At 45.7% G+C, this 12,346-nt stretch overlaps 1 protein-coding gene across 3 annotated transcripts in view; it reads left to right on the plus strand.

Annotated features, from left to right (window-relative positions):
- Positions 1–9,619, plus strand: part of LOC142255321 (von Willebrand factor A domain-containing protein 5A-like) — a 415,890-nt gene extending 406,271 nt beyond the window's left edge. For all 3 annotated transcript variants that reach the window (XM_075326900.1, XM_075326894.1, XM_075326885.1), the window contains exons 21-22: positions 5,064–5,190; positions 8,306–9,619. In XM_075326900.1, the coding sequence (XP_075183015.1) occupies positions 5,064–5,190; positions 8,306–8,385 (207 nt within the window). In that variant the 3' untranslated portion in view covers positions 8,386–9,619. The remainder of the gene's footprint in view (positions 1–5,063; positions 5,191–8,305) is intronic.
- The last annotated feature ends 2,727 nt before the right edge of the window (positions 9,620–12,346 follow it).

Raw genomic sequence — 12,346 nt, forward strand, 5'->3', positions numbered from 1 at the left:
CGATATCGCACATACGCGCTCACACACTCACAACATCCGGAGATACCACATGCTTCCGGCCATGTGATCCTCCGGAAGGTCCTGGAAGGTCACTGCACGCACAGTATCGCCGCCGAGAAGTAAGCGATATCACTGGATGTTGTTGTGTGTGGATGCGATCTGATGTGTGTGTGAGGTGTGTGTGAGAGTGAGTGAGTGTGATCTGATGTGTGTGTCTGTTCTTATGTGTGTGTGTGCGTGTGTGTGTGTGTGTTCCGCCGCTGCAGGACCTTGATGCGCTCACCTGCTCCCGGTCGGCGTCTGGTGAGTATGACTGCGGGGTCTTCTTTCTTCTGTCTTCTCTCTTCTGGGGGTGCGTGCGGAGGTCCCGGGCGAGCGGCTAATCCATGTGGGGGGCGGGGCCAGGCCGAGGCAAGCGGCCAATCCGTGGGGGGGCGGAGCCAGGCCGAGCCCAGAGTGGCTAATCCATGCGGGGGGCGGGGCCAGGCCGAGGCGAGCGGCCAATCCATGGGGGGCGGGGCCAGGCCGAGCCCAGTGGCCAATCCGACAGTTGTCACTTTTATGACACTTACGGTGACACTGTCACGTGACACAATTTTGGAGCAAGACAGACAGACAGACAGAATAAGGCAATTATATATATAGATAATTTTTCATAAAACTCCAAAAATGGGATGGACATAATTGTTGCCCCCCTCAACTTAATATTTGGTTGCACACCCTTTACCCTTTGGAATAAATAACTGTTGTCCATTGCTTCCTATAACCATCCAGAAGCTTCTTTCTCCTCTCACATGGAATTTCGGACTCCTCTTTATAAACTGCTCCAGGTCTCATATTTGAAGGCGTCTTCTCCCAATAGCAATTTTAAAATCTCTCCACAGGTGTTAATGAGATTTAGATCTGACTCATTACTGCCATTTCAGAACTCTCCAGCGCTTTGTTTCCATCCATTTCTTGGGGCTTCTTGAAGTGTTTGGGGGTCATTTGTCCTGCTGTAAGACTCATGATGTAGGACACAAACCCAGTTTTCGGACACTGGACACTACATTGCGACTCAAAATCCTTTCGTAATCGATTTTATGATGTCTTGCGCACAGTCAAAACCCCCAGTGCTAGAGGAAGCAAAATAACCCCAAAACATCTTTGAGCCTCCACCATATTTGACTGTAGGTACTGTGTTATTTTCTTACTAGGCCTCATTCTGTTTTAGCAAACAGTAGAATGATGTGCTTTACTAAAAACCTCTATCTTTGTCTCATTTGTCCACAAGATGCTTTCCCAGAAGATTTTGGATTACTCACGTACATTTTGGCAAAATGCAGTCTAGCTTTTTGATGCCTCTGTGTCAGGAGTCCTCCTGAGTCTCTGGCTATAGCATTTAATTTCATCCAAATGTCAGTGGACAGTCTGCACTGACACTAATGCACCCTGAGCTGCAGGAATATAGTATAGTAGTATCCAGCACATGAAGGAAAGCACACTCCAAATAAGATCTCCATATAGTTTTATTCCATGTGTACATGAAATATAGGAGGCAGGTTACAGACAGCTCCTAGAGGGGGGAAAAATATGCAACTTGTGACGCGCTTCAACCAAATTACACGGTCTTAAGGTGGCTTTACACGCTACGATTTCGCTACAGCGATCTCGTTGGGGTCACGGAATTTGTGACGCACATCCGGCCGCGTTAGCGATCTCGTTGTGTGTGACTCCTATGAGCAATTTTGAATCGTCGCAAAAACGTTCAAATCGCTCATCGGTGACATGCCCCCCTCCTCCCAATTATCGTTGCTAATATTTGGGCGATGTAGTTCGTCGTTCCTGCGGCAGCACACATCGCTCCGTGTGACCCCGCAGGAACCTCTCCTTATCTGTGTCTCACCAACAATGCGGAAGGAAGGAGGTGGGCGGGGTGGGCAGGTGGTTCGTCCCGCTCATCTCCACTTCTCCGCTTTGATTGGGCGGCCGCTTAGTGACGGCGCTGTGACGCCGAACGGACCGCCCCCTTAGAAAGGAGGCGGTTTGCTGGTCACAGCGACGTCGCTATGCAGGTATGTATGTATGATGGGGGTGCGCGATTTTGTGCGCGACGGGCAGCGATATGCCCGTCTCGCACAAACGATGGGGGCGGGTTGCACGCTAGCGATATCGGTACCGATATCGCGTGTAAATCCCGCTTATGACATGACTAAAAGGTGCTTTATACTATGCGACATCGCTAACGATATATCGTCGGTGTCACGTCGTTAGTGACGCACATCCGGCGCCGTTAGCGACATCGCAGCGTGTGACACCAAGGAGTGATGATCAACGATCGCAAAAACGGCAAAAATCGTTGACACGTCGCTCCTTTTCAAAATGTCGTTGGTGGTGCATGGCGCTGGTTGTTCGTCGTTCCTGTGGCACCACACATCGCTGTGTGTGACACCGCAGGAACGACTAACATCTCCTTACCTGCGTCCACCGGCAATGAGGAAGGAAGGAGGTGGGCGGCATGTTCCGGCCGCTCATCTCCTCCCCTCCTCTGCTATTGGACGGCCGTTTTGTGACGTCACTGTGATGCCGAACGCACCTCACCCTTGAAGGAGGGATTGTTCGGCGGTCACAGTGACGTCGCTGAACAGGTATGTGCGTGTGACGCTGCCGTAGCGATAATGTTCGCTACGGCAGCAATCACCACATATCGCACGAACGACGGGGGGCGGGTGCTATCGCGCACGACATCGCTAGCGATGTCGCAGCGTGTAAAGCACTCTTAAGGCCGTGTAATTTGGATATTACTATACTACTGTTTGTGGCTGCCTGGCTGATAATCCGTGACACAGAGTGAAAGCAAAGAGATCCGAAGTGGGTGGGCTGAATTTTTTTGTATTTGATAGCTGAGCTGCAGGACAGCTTGAATTTCTTTGGAACTTGATTGCGGCTGCTTATCCACCGTCCAGACTATCCTGCGTTGCAACCTTTCATTGTTTTTTCTCTGCCAGCCACATCCAAGGGGATTAGCTACAATGCCATGGGTTGTAAACTTCTTCATTATGTTACTCATTGTGGACAAAGGAGCATCAAAATCTCTGAAGATGGACTTGTAACATTGAGATTGCTGATATTTTTCAACAATTTTGGTTCTCAAGTCCTCAGACATTTTTCTTCTCCCCTTTCTGTTCTCCATGTTTAGTGTGGCACACACAGACACACAATGAATAGATTGAGTGAGCTTCTCCCTTTTTTATCTGATTTCAGGTTTAATTGTCATATTGCCCACACTTTTTTTAAATATCACATTTTTGAAACTGTTGTTTACTCACATTTTTGGAAAGGTGGCAACAATTTTGTCTAGACCATTTAGGGGGTTTTGTGTGAAATAATGTTCAATTTGCCTATTTTTTTCTGTTTTTTTTGTTCCAATAGACACAAAGGAAATACACGTGTATAACAAAATATGTGTAATTGCAATAGTTTTTTGGATGAAATACTTCATTTTCTGGAACAATTTTAACTGTGTCAACACTTTCGGCCGTGACTGTATGGTTGTGGATGAGGCTGATAAATAAAAGGGCTCTGAGAACTGATAGGGATTTTCCAGGCCACCGCTTATGCTGTGAACTTTCTCTGGACTGCAGTTTATTTATGGCGTGCTGGAGTGAGCGCTCCAGCCTGTACATTGAAGGTGTTCCCCCCCCCCCCAAAAAAAAAAATCCCAGATTTTCCCCTTTAAAACATAGCATGCCACAGCCCCCACAGATCTAGCAGACTGTCTCCCACCAGGCCTAACAACATTCTCGGCCTACACTGCTTCAGCTAGGGTGCCCCTTCTCAGACTACTACTCTAAGGCTATGTGCGCACGTTGCGTCGGAGTACCTGCAGTTTATTCTGCATGTTTTCCTTCCCTTGGTTTTTGACCAAATGGCTTTTGACCATTTTTTAGCGCTAAAAACGCATGCGTTTTTACCGCGTTTTTAGTGCGTTTTTAGCGCTTTTTACCTGCGTTTTCACCTGCGTTTCTGCAGATGCGTTTTTTAGATCAAGACACTGAGAAATAAAGTTGTAATAATCAAAAAGAATGAAAAAAGAGAAAAAAAGTATAAAATTAACTTTTAATAAAACTATATGGGAAATTATCAATTTTAATGAAAAAATAGTGGTTATGCACATTTTATCAGAAAAATAGGTGAAGTTTATAATTTTTTAACATTTAAATTTTCGGTTATTGTGTGTGTGTAAAGGAACATTAGAACCCATTAATTTTTGTCCAGAAAAGCATGCGTTTTTGGAGCCAAAAACGCAGTGGAAAAGCAGGTAAAAAGCATGAAAAACGCAGGATTTGTGCTTTTGGTTGCGTTTTGCCATTTCTCATTGACTCCAATGTTAAGGAAACGCTGCAGAAATGGCAAAAACAACTGACATGCTGCTTCTTTTTCAGCATGGTTTTTGACCACAAATATGCAAATTAAACGCTGCAGAAAAAAAAGCAAAGTGCAGACAGGATTTCTGCTTTCCCATAGACTTTGCTGGCAATCAAAAACGCTGCTGCTAAAAACGCTGCAGAAACGCGGAAAAAAACGCAACGTGCGAACATAGCCTAATACAGCAATGATCTCCTCTGTAGTTTTCCATCTGTTCCCTAAATATGTTCCCTCGGCTTTGTCAGGCAATACCAGAATAGCACGTCTCACCCATAGGTCCCAAAAGGCACTGTGTTATGGGTGACTGTATGGTGATTATGCGGGATCCTCATCACCTGGCCTACAGCTTAGACATCCTACTGATGGACAAGCCCAGGTCTAGCAGTAAGGCGGCCAGACAGTATTGGAACATTATTTACCTGCAGATTAACCCTATAGCTGCAGGTAACGAGTTTTCCAAGGTGACAAGTTCCTTTTAAGAGCAGTTAAAAGTAGTTATTATTATATTCTGTTTTAATAGCTTCTTACATTTTTTGGAACACGGATAGTTATGGTTGAGGTGTCGTTTCGATTAATGGTCGTGTCCTGCCAGTTGTTCTTAATATATTCCAATTTAATTTTAATATTTTTAATTTTAATACTTTGGTGTTACCTAGACCAAGGACTCCTCAGTGTGGGCAACAGTCCTGGCAATGATCTGGCTTCATTCATCTTGTCTGGACCAAAGAGAGGAATGGGAATTACTGGAGGGAAAAGCCATCTCCTGCCTTAAGGCCAAAGCAGGTAAGATCTCAGAGACCGATGGAGGATGATGTCTATTCTGCTAGAATATTAAAACTTAATCGGCATTTTAATATTTTTTTCTAGATATCAATAGTGCACATTAATATAGTAATAAAAATATAATATTAGCAAATACCTCCAAATAGAAATGTAGTACACTGTGTGCATGTCAGAAATGTTTATTTCTAAATTTTGTGCAGTTATATTGGTTTACCTGGTGAAAATAAACAAGTGAGATGGGAATATATTTGGTTTTTATTAAGTTGCCTAATAATTCTGCACAGTAATAGTTACCTTCAAAAACAGATATCCTCCTAAGATAGCCAAATCTAAAAAAAAACACCCCAACTTCCAAAATTATTAAGTTTCGATATTTATGAGTCTTTTGGATTGATTGAGAACATAGTTGTTGATCAATAATAAAAAAAAATCTTCTAAAATACAACTTGCCTAATAATGCTGCACATGGTGTATATTTCTCCTGATATTGCCATGTCTCCTACCTCATGTGCAGGGCACTTTAGCTTAGGTATCTGCGGCGCCCCTAAGGCTTCAGTCGCCACAGAGTACTGCATCTCACCAGAGGTGCGGTACTCATCCCGGGTAACGAAGAGGTTGGTGCCGGTTTACAACATCCATCACCACACATAAGCCAGTTGCCCACTCACCGGGACAGGGTTAGGGTAGGGTCATTTAGGTCACCATAAAGTTTGGGGCTTACTACCCACTAACTCTGGGGCTCGAGTGGGCGGGGCGACTGATGTGGGGAGCAGGAGCCACACACACACTTTGAGGAGTCGATATACCACCGGGAACGGAGTGAGACACAGAAGAATATGGTCGCTGACTGGAGAGCTGATAGCTCCCTCAGGCCCCCGCACATCTCAGGATGCGGAGCCCTAGGCTGGTGGGCACTTCACGGCCTGTCAGCATAATCCGCCATGCAGAGGATTTCAAGTCTTCTGGCCCACAACAGTGCCCGGGGCCAAAGCAGCATATAGAGCCAGGAGCCATGACCATAGGGCGGCCCATTAACGGACACGCGCTGCCTGCTAAACGGGAAGGGGAACATAACCACCCCAAGGACAGAGGTCCCTGTGTAGCTTCAAGTCGCAGGGACTCACACAACAGAGCGCAGGGAGAAAGGACTCAGGAAGTATCCCTCCGGTACCGGCCCCCGAACTATCTGGGATCGTCTGGAGCCCATCACAGCGGAGTCTGGCACTCCAACGGCATTAGCAACTAAGTGAGTAAACATCTTAAACTGCAACCACTGTGCCGTGTGATCCTTCTCGCGCCCTGCGTTTCCCACACTAGGGTGGACTATGACCACCAACATTCTCCCTGGGGCCTAGCTCTACCTGTGGAGAGCTGCAACATCCGAGTTGTGTTACCATCCGCCCCAGCAAAGAGAGACTTTCCGCAGTGGCGGCTCCCACTATAGCCTCATACCACAGGTGGCATCACGAAAGACAAATACTCCCAAAATCACCCTCATCCACCTCCATCATGTTGGTTGACACCGCGGGATCACAGAGCCGGGCCAGGCCACTGTGACAACCCCAAACTCCCGCACCGGCCTGGTGACGAGTAACCCCAAAACCCAGCGGGTGCGTCATATCCATGGTTACATGTGTAATGACTGAAGGTCCAATAGGGATCCAGTGAATCACGGGACAGAGGCGCAGGCAGAAAGTTAAGCAAACTGAGTTTACTGACAGGGTTGGGGGACGGGATATAAGATAAAGAGCAGTTCGCAGACTCTTCTTCCAGACTACCACAGTGATAACATACAATGAGATATACTTGTGGGTCTGTGTGGCTACCTCAGAGTTCCCCAATATAATATTACAGCAAACCTGGAACAAATTTACCTAACAGTACTCAGGCTGGATAACTAGCACAGCAGCCGGGGAGTGTAAATCATGTGAGTGCGACTCCAGGGGGATCTCTGAGGCTTCACACCAACTTACTACTTATCTGCTTTTAACTACAACACATAAGCAGATACACGGTATATGCGCATATACACTAGCAATTGGTATACCCAGCTATAACTAAACTGAAGGTACCGTTTGTCAGTCAATATCAGTCAAAGCTCTGTGAAGGGTCCCAACTACAGTCGCTTCCGAGGTCTTCGGTGACAAACAGCAGACTCCAATGTGCACACAAATCTGTCCTCTTTATTTCTCAGCGTTCAAAGTCCTTCAGCCATGCCACTCACAGTTCTGTCAGCACAGGGATGTCCTCTGTCCGGGAGCTGTCTCTAAGGAAAAGGGTACACTGCTCTCATCAGCAGGGGCTAAGCTTCTTCTCACTCTTACCCAGGTCCCAGGGTAACGTCTTGGTAGGCAGTTGACCTCCACCTCAGACAGAACTGCAGCACACAACAGTCTGAGCTCCACACAGCAAGACCGTACAGTCACTTCTGCTGTTTCCTGTGTTTTTGGAAGCTCATCATCACCAGCCTGCTCCCTGTCCACCAGGCCCCCACCTTTTGCAAGCTGCAAAACTCTGGGTCATAGTGCCCTCTCTGCTGCTGATGAATCACACACACACAGAGAGAAGGAACTTGTTAGGTTTTATAGCACAGCTCGCAGCCCTTTACACACTGTTACACATCCACTCATGTAGTGACAGCTAATTAATTGCTCTTAGTCATAACCATGGATACCTAAGCTGCAATGCCCTGCACATGAGGTAAGAGACATGGCTATATCAGAGCTATACTACATTTCTAATTCGAGGTATTTGCTATTATTATTATTTGTATTATTATTATACCTACTCTACTACATAATGGGATGGGATCTTGGAGATGGGAATACCCCTTTAAATTATCTCCTTTTACAAACTTGGTTAATTTTTTAATTGTTGATACCGAGGAGCTACAGATGAGTGAGTATTCAGAAAATTGGCCTCAGGGAGAATGTATTTTTGCATATATTAAACAGAGACAGACATACTAATACTATTAGAACAATCCCCATTCCATTGATTTCTGGCTGTATAATGTTCCTGTAGTGACTACACAGGACCATGCTGTGGTCAGTCGGCTGTAATATATCTATGGCTATTGCTGCTTCTCACCAGGGAATGTTTCCTATTTTCCCAGGTTCCTCCCTGGATCAGTTTGTCAGAGCCGGGAATGAGCTGCTGAAATCCTCTGTGGATCTTAAGGCGTTTGGCCTGTGAGATGAACAATAAAGATGGCAGAAGCGTCTCCTCCTGTATTCTGGGAAATCGCCGCCTCCAGACGTTGCTGCTTCTCGCCTTTACATTGAGCTCAGTTTTCCTATATCCCTGTGCCTTATTACCCTTCTTATAGGACATAGCCAAAGATACAAGGGTTTAGTCTTACTTAATCTTCTGGTTATATTATTATCACTTAGGAGCTTCAATATTCACATGTGATTAAAATGAAAAGAGCAAATGCACCTAAACCGTTCACATCAATGGGAAATGTTACTGATATGATGAGGGAGAAGTGCAAGAAAAAACTCCATAACCATAAAAATAAATTGGGTTTTTACCACTTTTGCAGCAATTGGCAGTCAAGAAAAGATGAAAGCCAGGGCTCCTTTCTCTAAAAAAAAAAAGGTCCTTGAGATATTATTAATCAGACGTTGTAAACACGTTAGTAAATAAGATCAACATGTACATGTATAATCCATCACTCTGTCAAAATACACCTAATTTTACCGAGACTTTTTGAGGCAAGGTGTGGCTGCGATCATACTCTAGTTTGGCGGTGTCCTCCACCCAGGCTAAGATTTATCCATTCTCATTAGTTGGTGGTGGAACAAAAGTGAGAATCTCTCTTGAGTAGAGTCGGTGAGAATTTATTCACAGGTTCCATTGTATCCACCATGACAGCGTTCTGTGGTTCTGGAATGGGAGAGGGCGTACGGCATATGACCTCTTACCTGACGGCAGCTGTGGGCCTTGTTTTACTTAGCCGGCTAATCAAAAGAAGAGCTGCGGATGCCGGCAGGTAAGAGGCCGTATGCCCTCTCCTATCCAGCAGCCTCAAATCACGGTTGTGGCCGATGGAATGGGACGGGCAAATCAATTTGCACCAACTCTACTATTGAGCATCTATAAAGCTATCTTTCTTTGGCTTTGCGGCCACTAAATGCCATCAATGTATCATGGAATTTGGATTTGCAACTCATGGGTGTCGTTGCTCTATTAAAATCTCTTTATAATACTTTGAGCATCCAACAGTGGGTCAATTATGGTCAAAAGAAACAAACTATAACCAAAGAAGCCCCCAATCCGTGCACATCCCTGGTGTATTCTGTACCTTGTGAAGATTGCTGACTCTTTCTATGTTCCAATATCTCACATTTTTTTAATATGTAATTGTTTGTTGCATTGTTCTGCATCATTTTTTTTATTATCATCATTAAAGTGCAGTTATCGATCAGTTCTTGGTGTCCAGGTCGTCTTTATCCAAGGCAGAAACATAGCTATCAATTTGTAACATGAAGCTCCTGAACCCAAAATGCTAATTCTGGAACAATGACATCATTCATAGTACTGCTGTGTCCTTATGTGGTACCTCCAGCCACCAGGACTACATCACACCTCATCAGTAGACACCTTTAGCTTACAGTATAGACATGTATATGGAAACCAACACAAAGACTGCTTGTTATCAGTTTATGATAGTAGTGATAGTGGTAACTTTGACTGAAACCGGAAAGCTGCCAGGAGGATTAAAGTTCTATTCCTCCTGGCAGCGAGATTTAATGTACATGCACCAGGCAGGTTCAAAATGCTATTAACCTGTAGATTAATCTCATATCTGCAGGGTAATAGCATTTATTTCCACGTGACAGGTTATCTTTAAAAGAAGAATTTTCTTTGCATTTTGTATTGCTCATCTGAGCTACAGTGCTCATTTTAATGAAGTCTTAAAAAAATTTACAAGTATGTGGGAATGTGAGGGGGACAGGGCAGGCAGTAGTAGTCGTGTGTGCAGGGAAACCAGGCCGCAGTGCAGCCGCTCAATAACCCCTTGCCTTCCGGTCCCCACCCCAGTGCAAGGATGCTTTCGCCACAGTCCATTCATTTTCTGAGTCAATAAAGCAGACACTTGTGTAGTTCCTTTAAACAGACGATCTTTACTGATTTTCAAATCAGGGACATTTTCCATTCGCATAACACGGGCACCACTTCTGGTCCCGATGGGGTACCCTCCAGACTCCACTTTCATATGTCATTTTACGGCCGACCGCTTTACTGGCACCTGTGCTCCATAGGACAAAACTAGGCCCCTCATTCTCCCGTCTGACGTCACGCTGCACAAACCGATTCAAATAGTCCTTAAGCCTATCCGGCCCACCCACAGGGATTAGCTTGTGCCCTGGAAAGGCTATATACGACAGCACTCCTATGTTCATGCTCTTGGCCAGGACCTACCCTTCTTTGTTAAGAGCCCATTGACCTTCGGTCTCGCAGGGGATTTCTTTGGGTTTTGAGTCCAGTAAAACACGGACGCCTCCCCAACCGACCAGACTAAACCCCGCTTCTGGGGACGTAGTTCCACAGTCCTCTCGAGCAGGACCCCGCATATCCAGGATCAAAGGGGTGCCCCTTAGGATCTTGAATTATAGCAACGATATGGCCTCCTATCTCTATCTCCTTCTGGTGACTCTCCTCCCCTCCTTCTATATCCTGTACTATATATACCCTATCCTCCTCCTTTCTTTTAATCCTTTATCTGCCTATCCAGGTGCCAGGACAACCGTCATAGAACCACATTGCCACCTGGTGGCCATTCACAAAATACACAATACATTAGATTACATTACAATAAACCTTGGTGTGCCGGCTACTTATGAAGCGGGGTGGCATAGCCTTAACCCCCCCTACAGGAATACCACAAGTGGTAAGCGTAATAGTCATACAACATCTAGCTTTAACAGCAGAGATCAGAGATAACTCAAGCGTTGGTCATTTAGCATTTAGATTACACAGCCCTCTTGTAAGGCCTTTGATGCCCAAACCAAGCAATGGGAGCCATGACAGCAGTCAGCTTTACAAGGTCCCGCACCTACATGCCTATTAAACATGGTCTAATAAATTGCCTGTCAATAAATCATCCGCTTTCCATGAACATGGCTACTTGTTACTGCCCTTTTCTTTTATAACATTGCAATTCTTCTGGAAAATGGCTTATTTTTACGATAAAAAAAATCTCAAAGGGATTACGTGAACATTCAGAAATACCATTAGTGCCCAATATTTGTATATGTATCTCCTTCTACTATTAGCCGATCAACTTCTTGTTCAATCCTGCACAGTTAAGGCTGCTTTACACCTTACGATTTCACATACGATCTGGTATTCGATGTGACCCGCCCCCATCGTATGTGCGGCACGTTCAATTTGTTGCCTGTGTCGCACAAACGATTAAACCCCGTCACACGTACTTACCTTCCATACGACCTCGATGTGGGCGGCGAACATCCATTTCCGGGAGTGGGAGGGACGTTCGGCGTCACGGCGACGTCACACGCCAGCCGGCAAATAGAAGCGGAGTGCCGGCGGGCAGGACGCAGGTAAGCTGAGTTCATCGTTCCCGGGGTGTCACACACAGCGATGTGTGCTGCATCGGGAACATTGAACAACTGGACGTTCAATTTTTAGAAATTGAATGACTTGCATGCGATCAACGTTTTTACGTACAATCGCAATCGCACGTAGGTTTCACACGCTACAATATCACTAACGATGCCGGATGTGCATCACTTACGACAAGACCCCGCCGACACATCGTTAGATATATTGTAGCGTGTAAAGCCCGCTTTAGTGTAGCGGAATATCTTCCTACTGATGGTCATAGCCCCAGGGAGGTTTTAGGAAATGTGCTGTATTTGTGCCAAAGTTTTGAATCAGGTAAAGGCACGTGACCAGCAAAGATGAGCGGCACTAAACAGCCTCCGCTCCGCATTTCCGATGTGCACTGAATGATCTGTAACTGACCGCTCAGGGCGCACCAGCCGCCATTGTTCTCAGTAGCGCGAGTCCTATTTACCCAAGACGATGCGCTGCTGAGAACGTTGATCTTACGAGACATGATTTGATGATGGGCGTGAGGATGCTCGGTCTAAGCTGTGCCCATATTGGCGTAGAGGGCAGGTACTGG

Source organism: Anomaloglossus baeobatrachus, chromosome 1 (assembly GCF_048569485.1).
Source record: "Anomaloglossus baeobatrachus isolate aAnoBae1 chromosome 1, aAnoBae1.hap1, whole genome shotgun sequence".
Lineage (NCBI taxonomy): Eukaryota > Metazoa > Chordata > Amphibia > Anura > Aromobatidae > Anomaloglossus > Anomaloglossus baeobatrachus.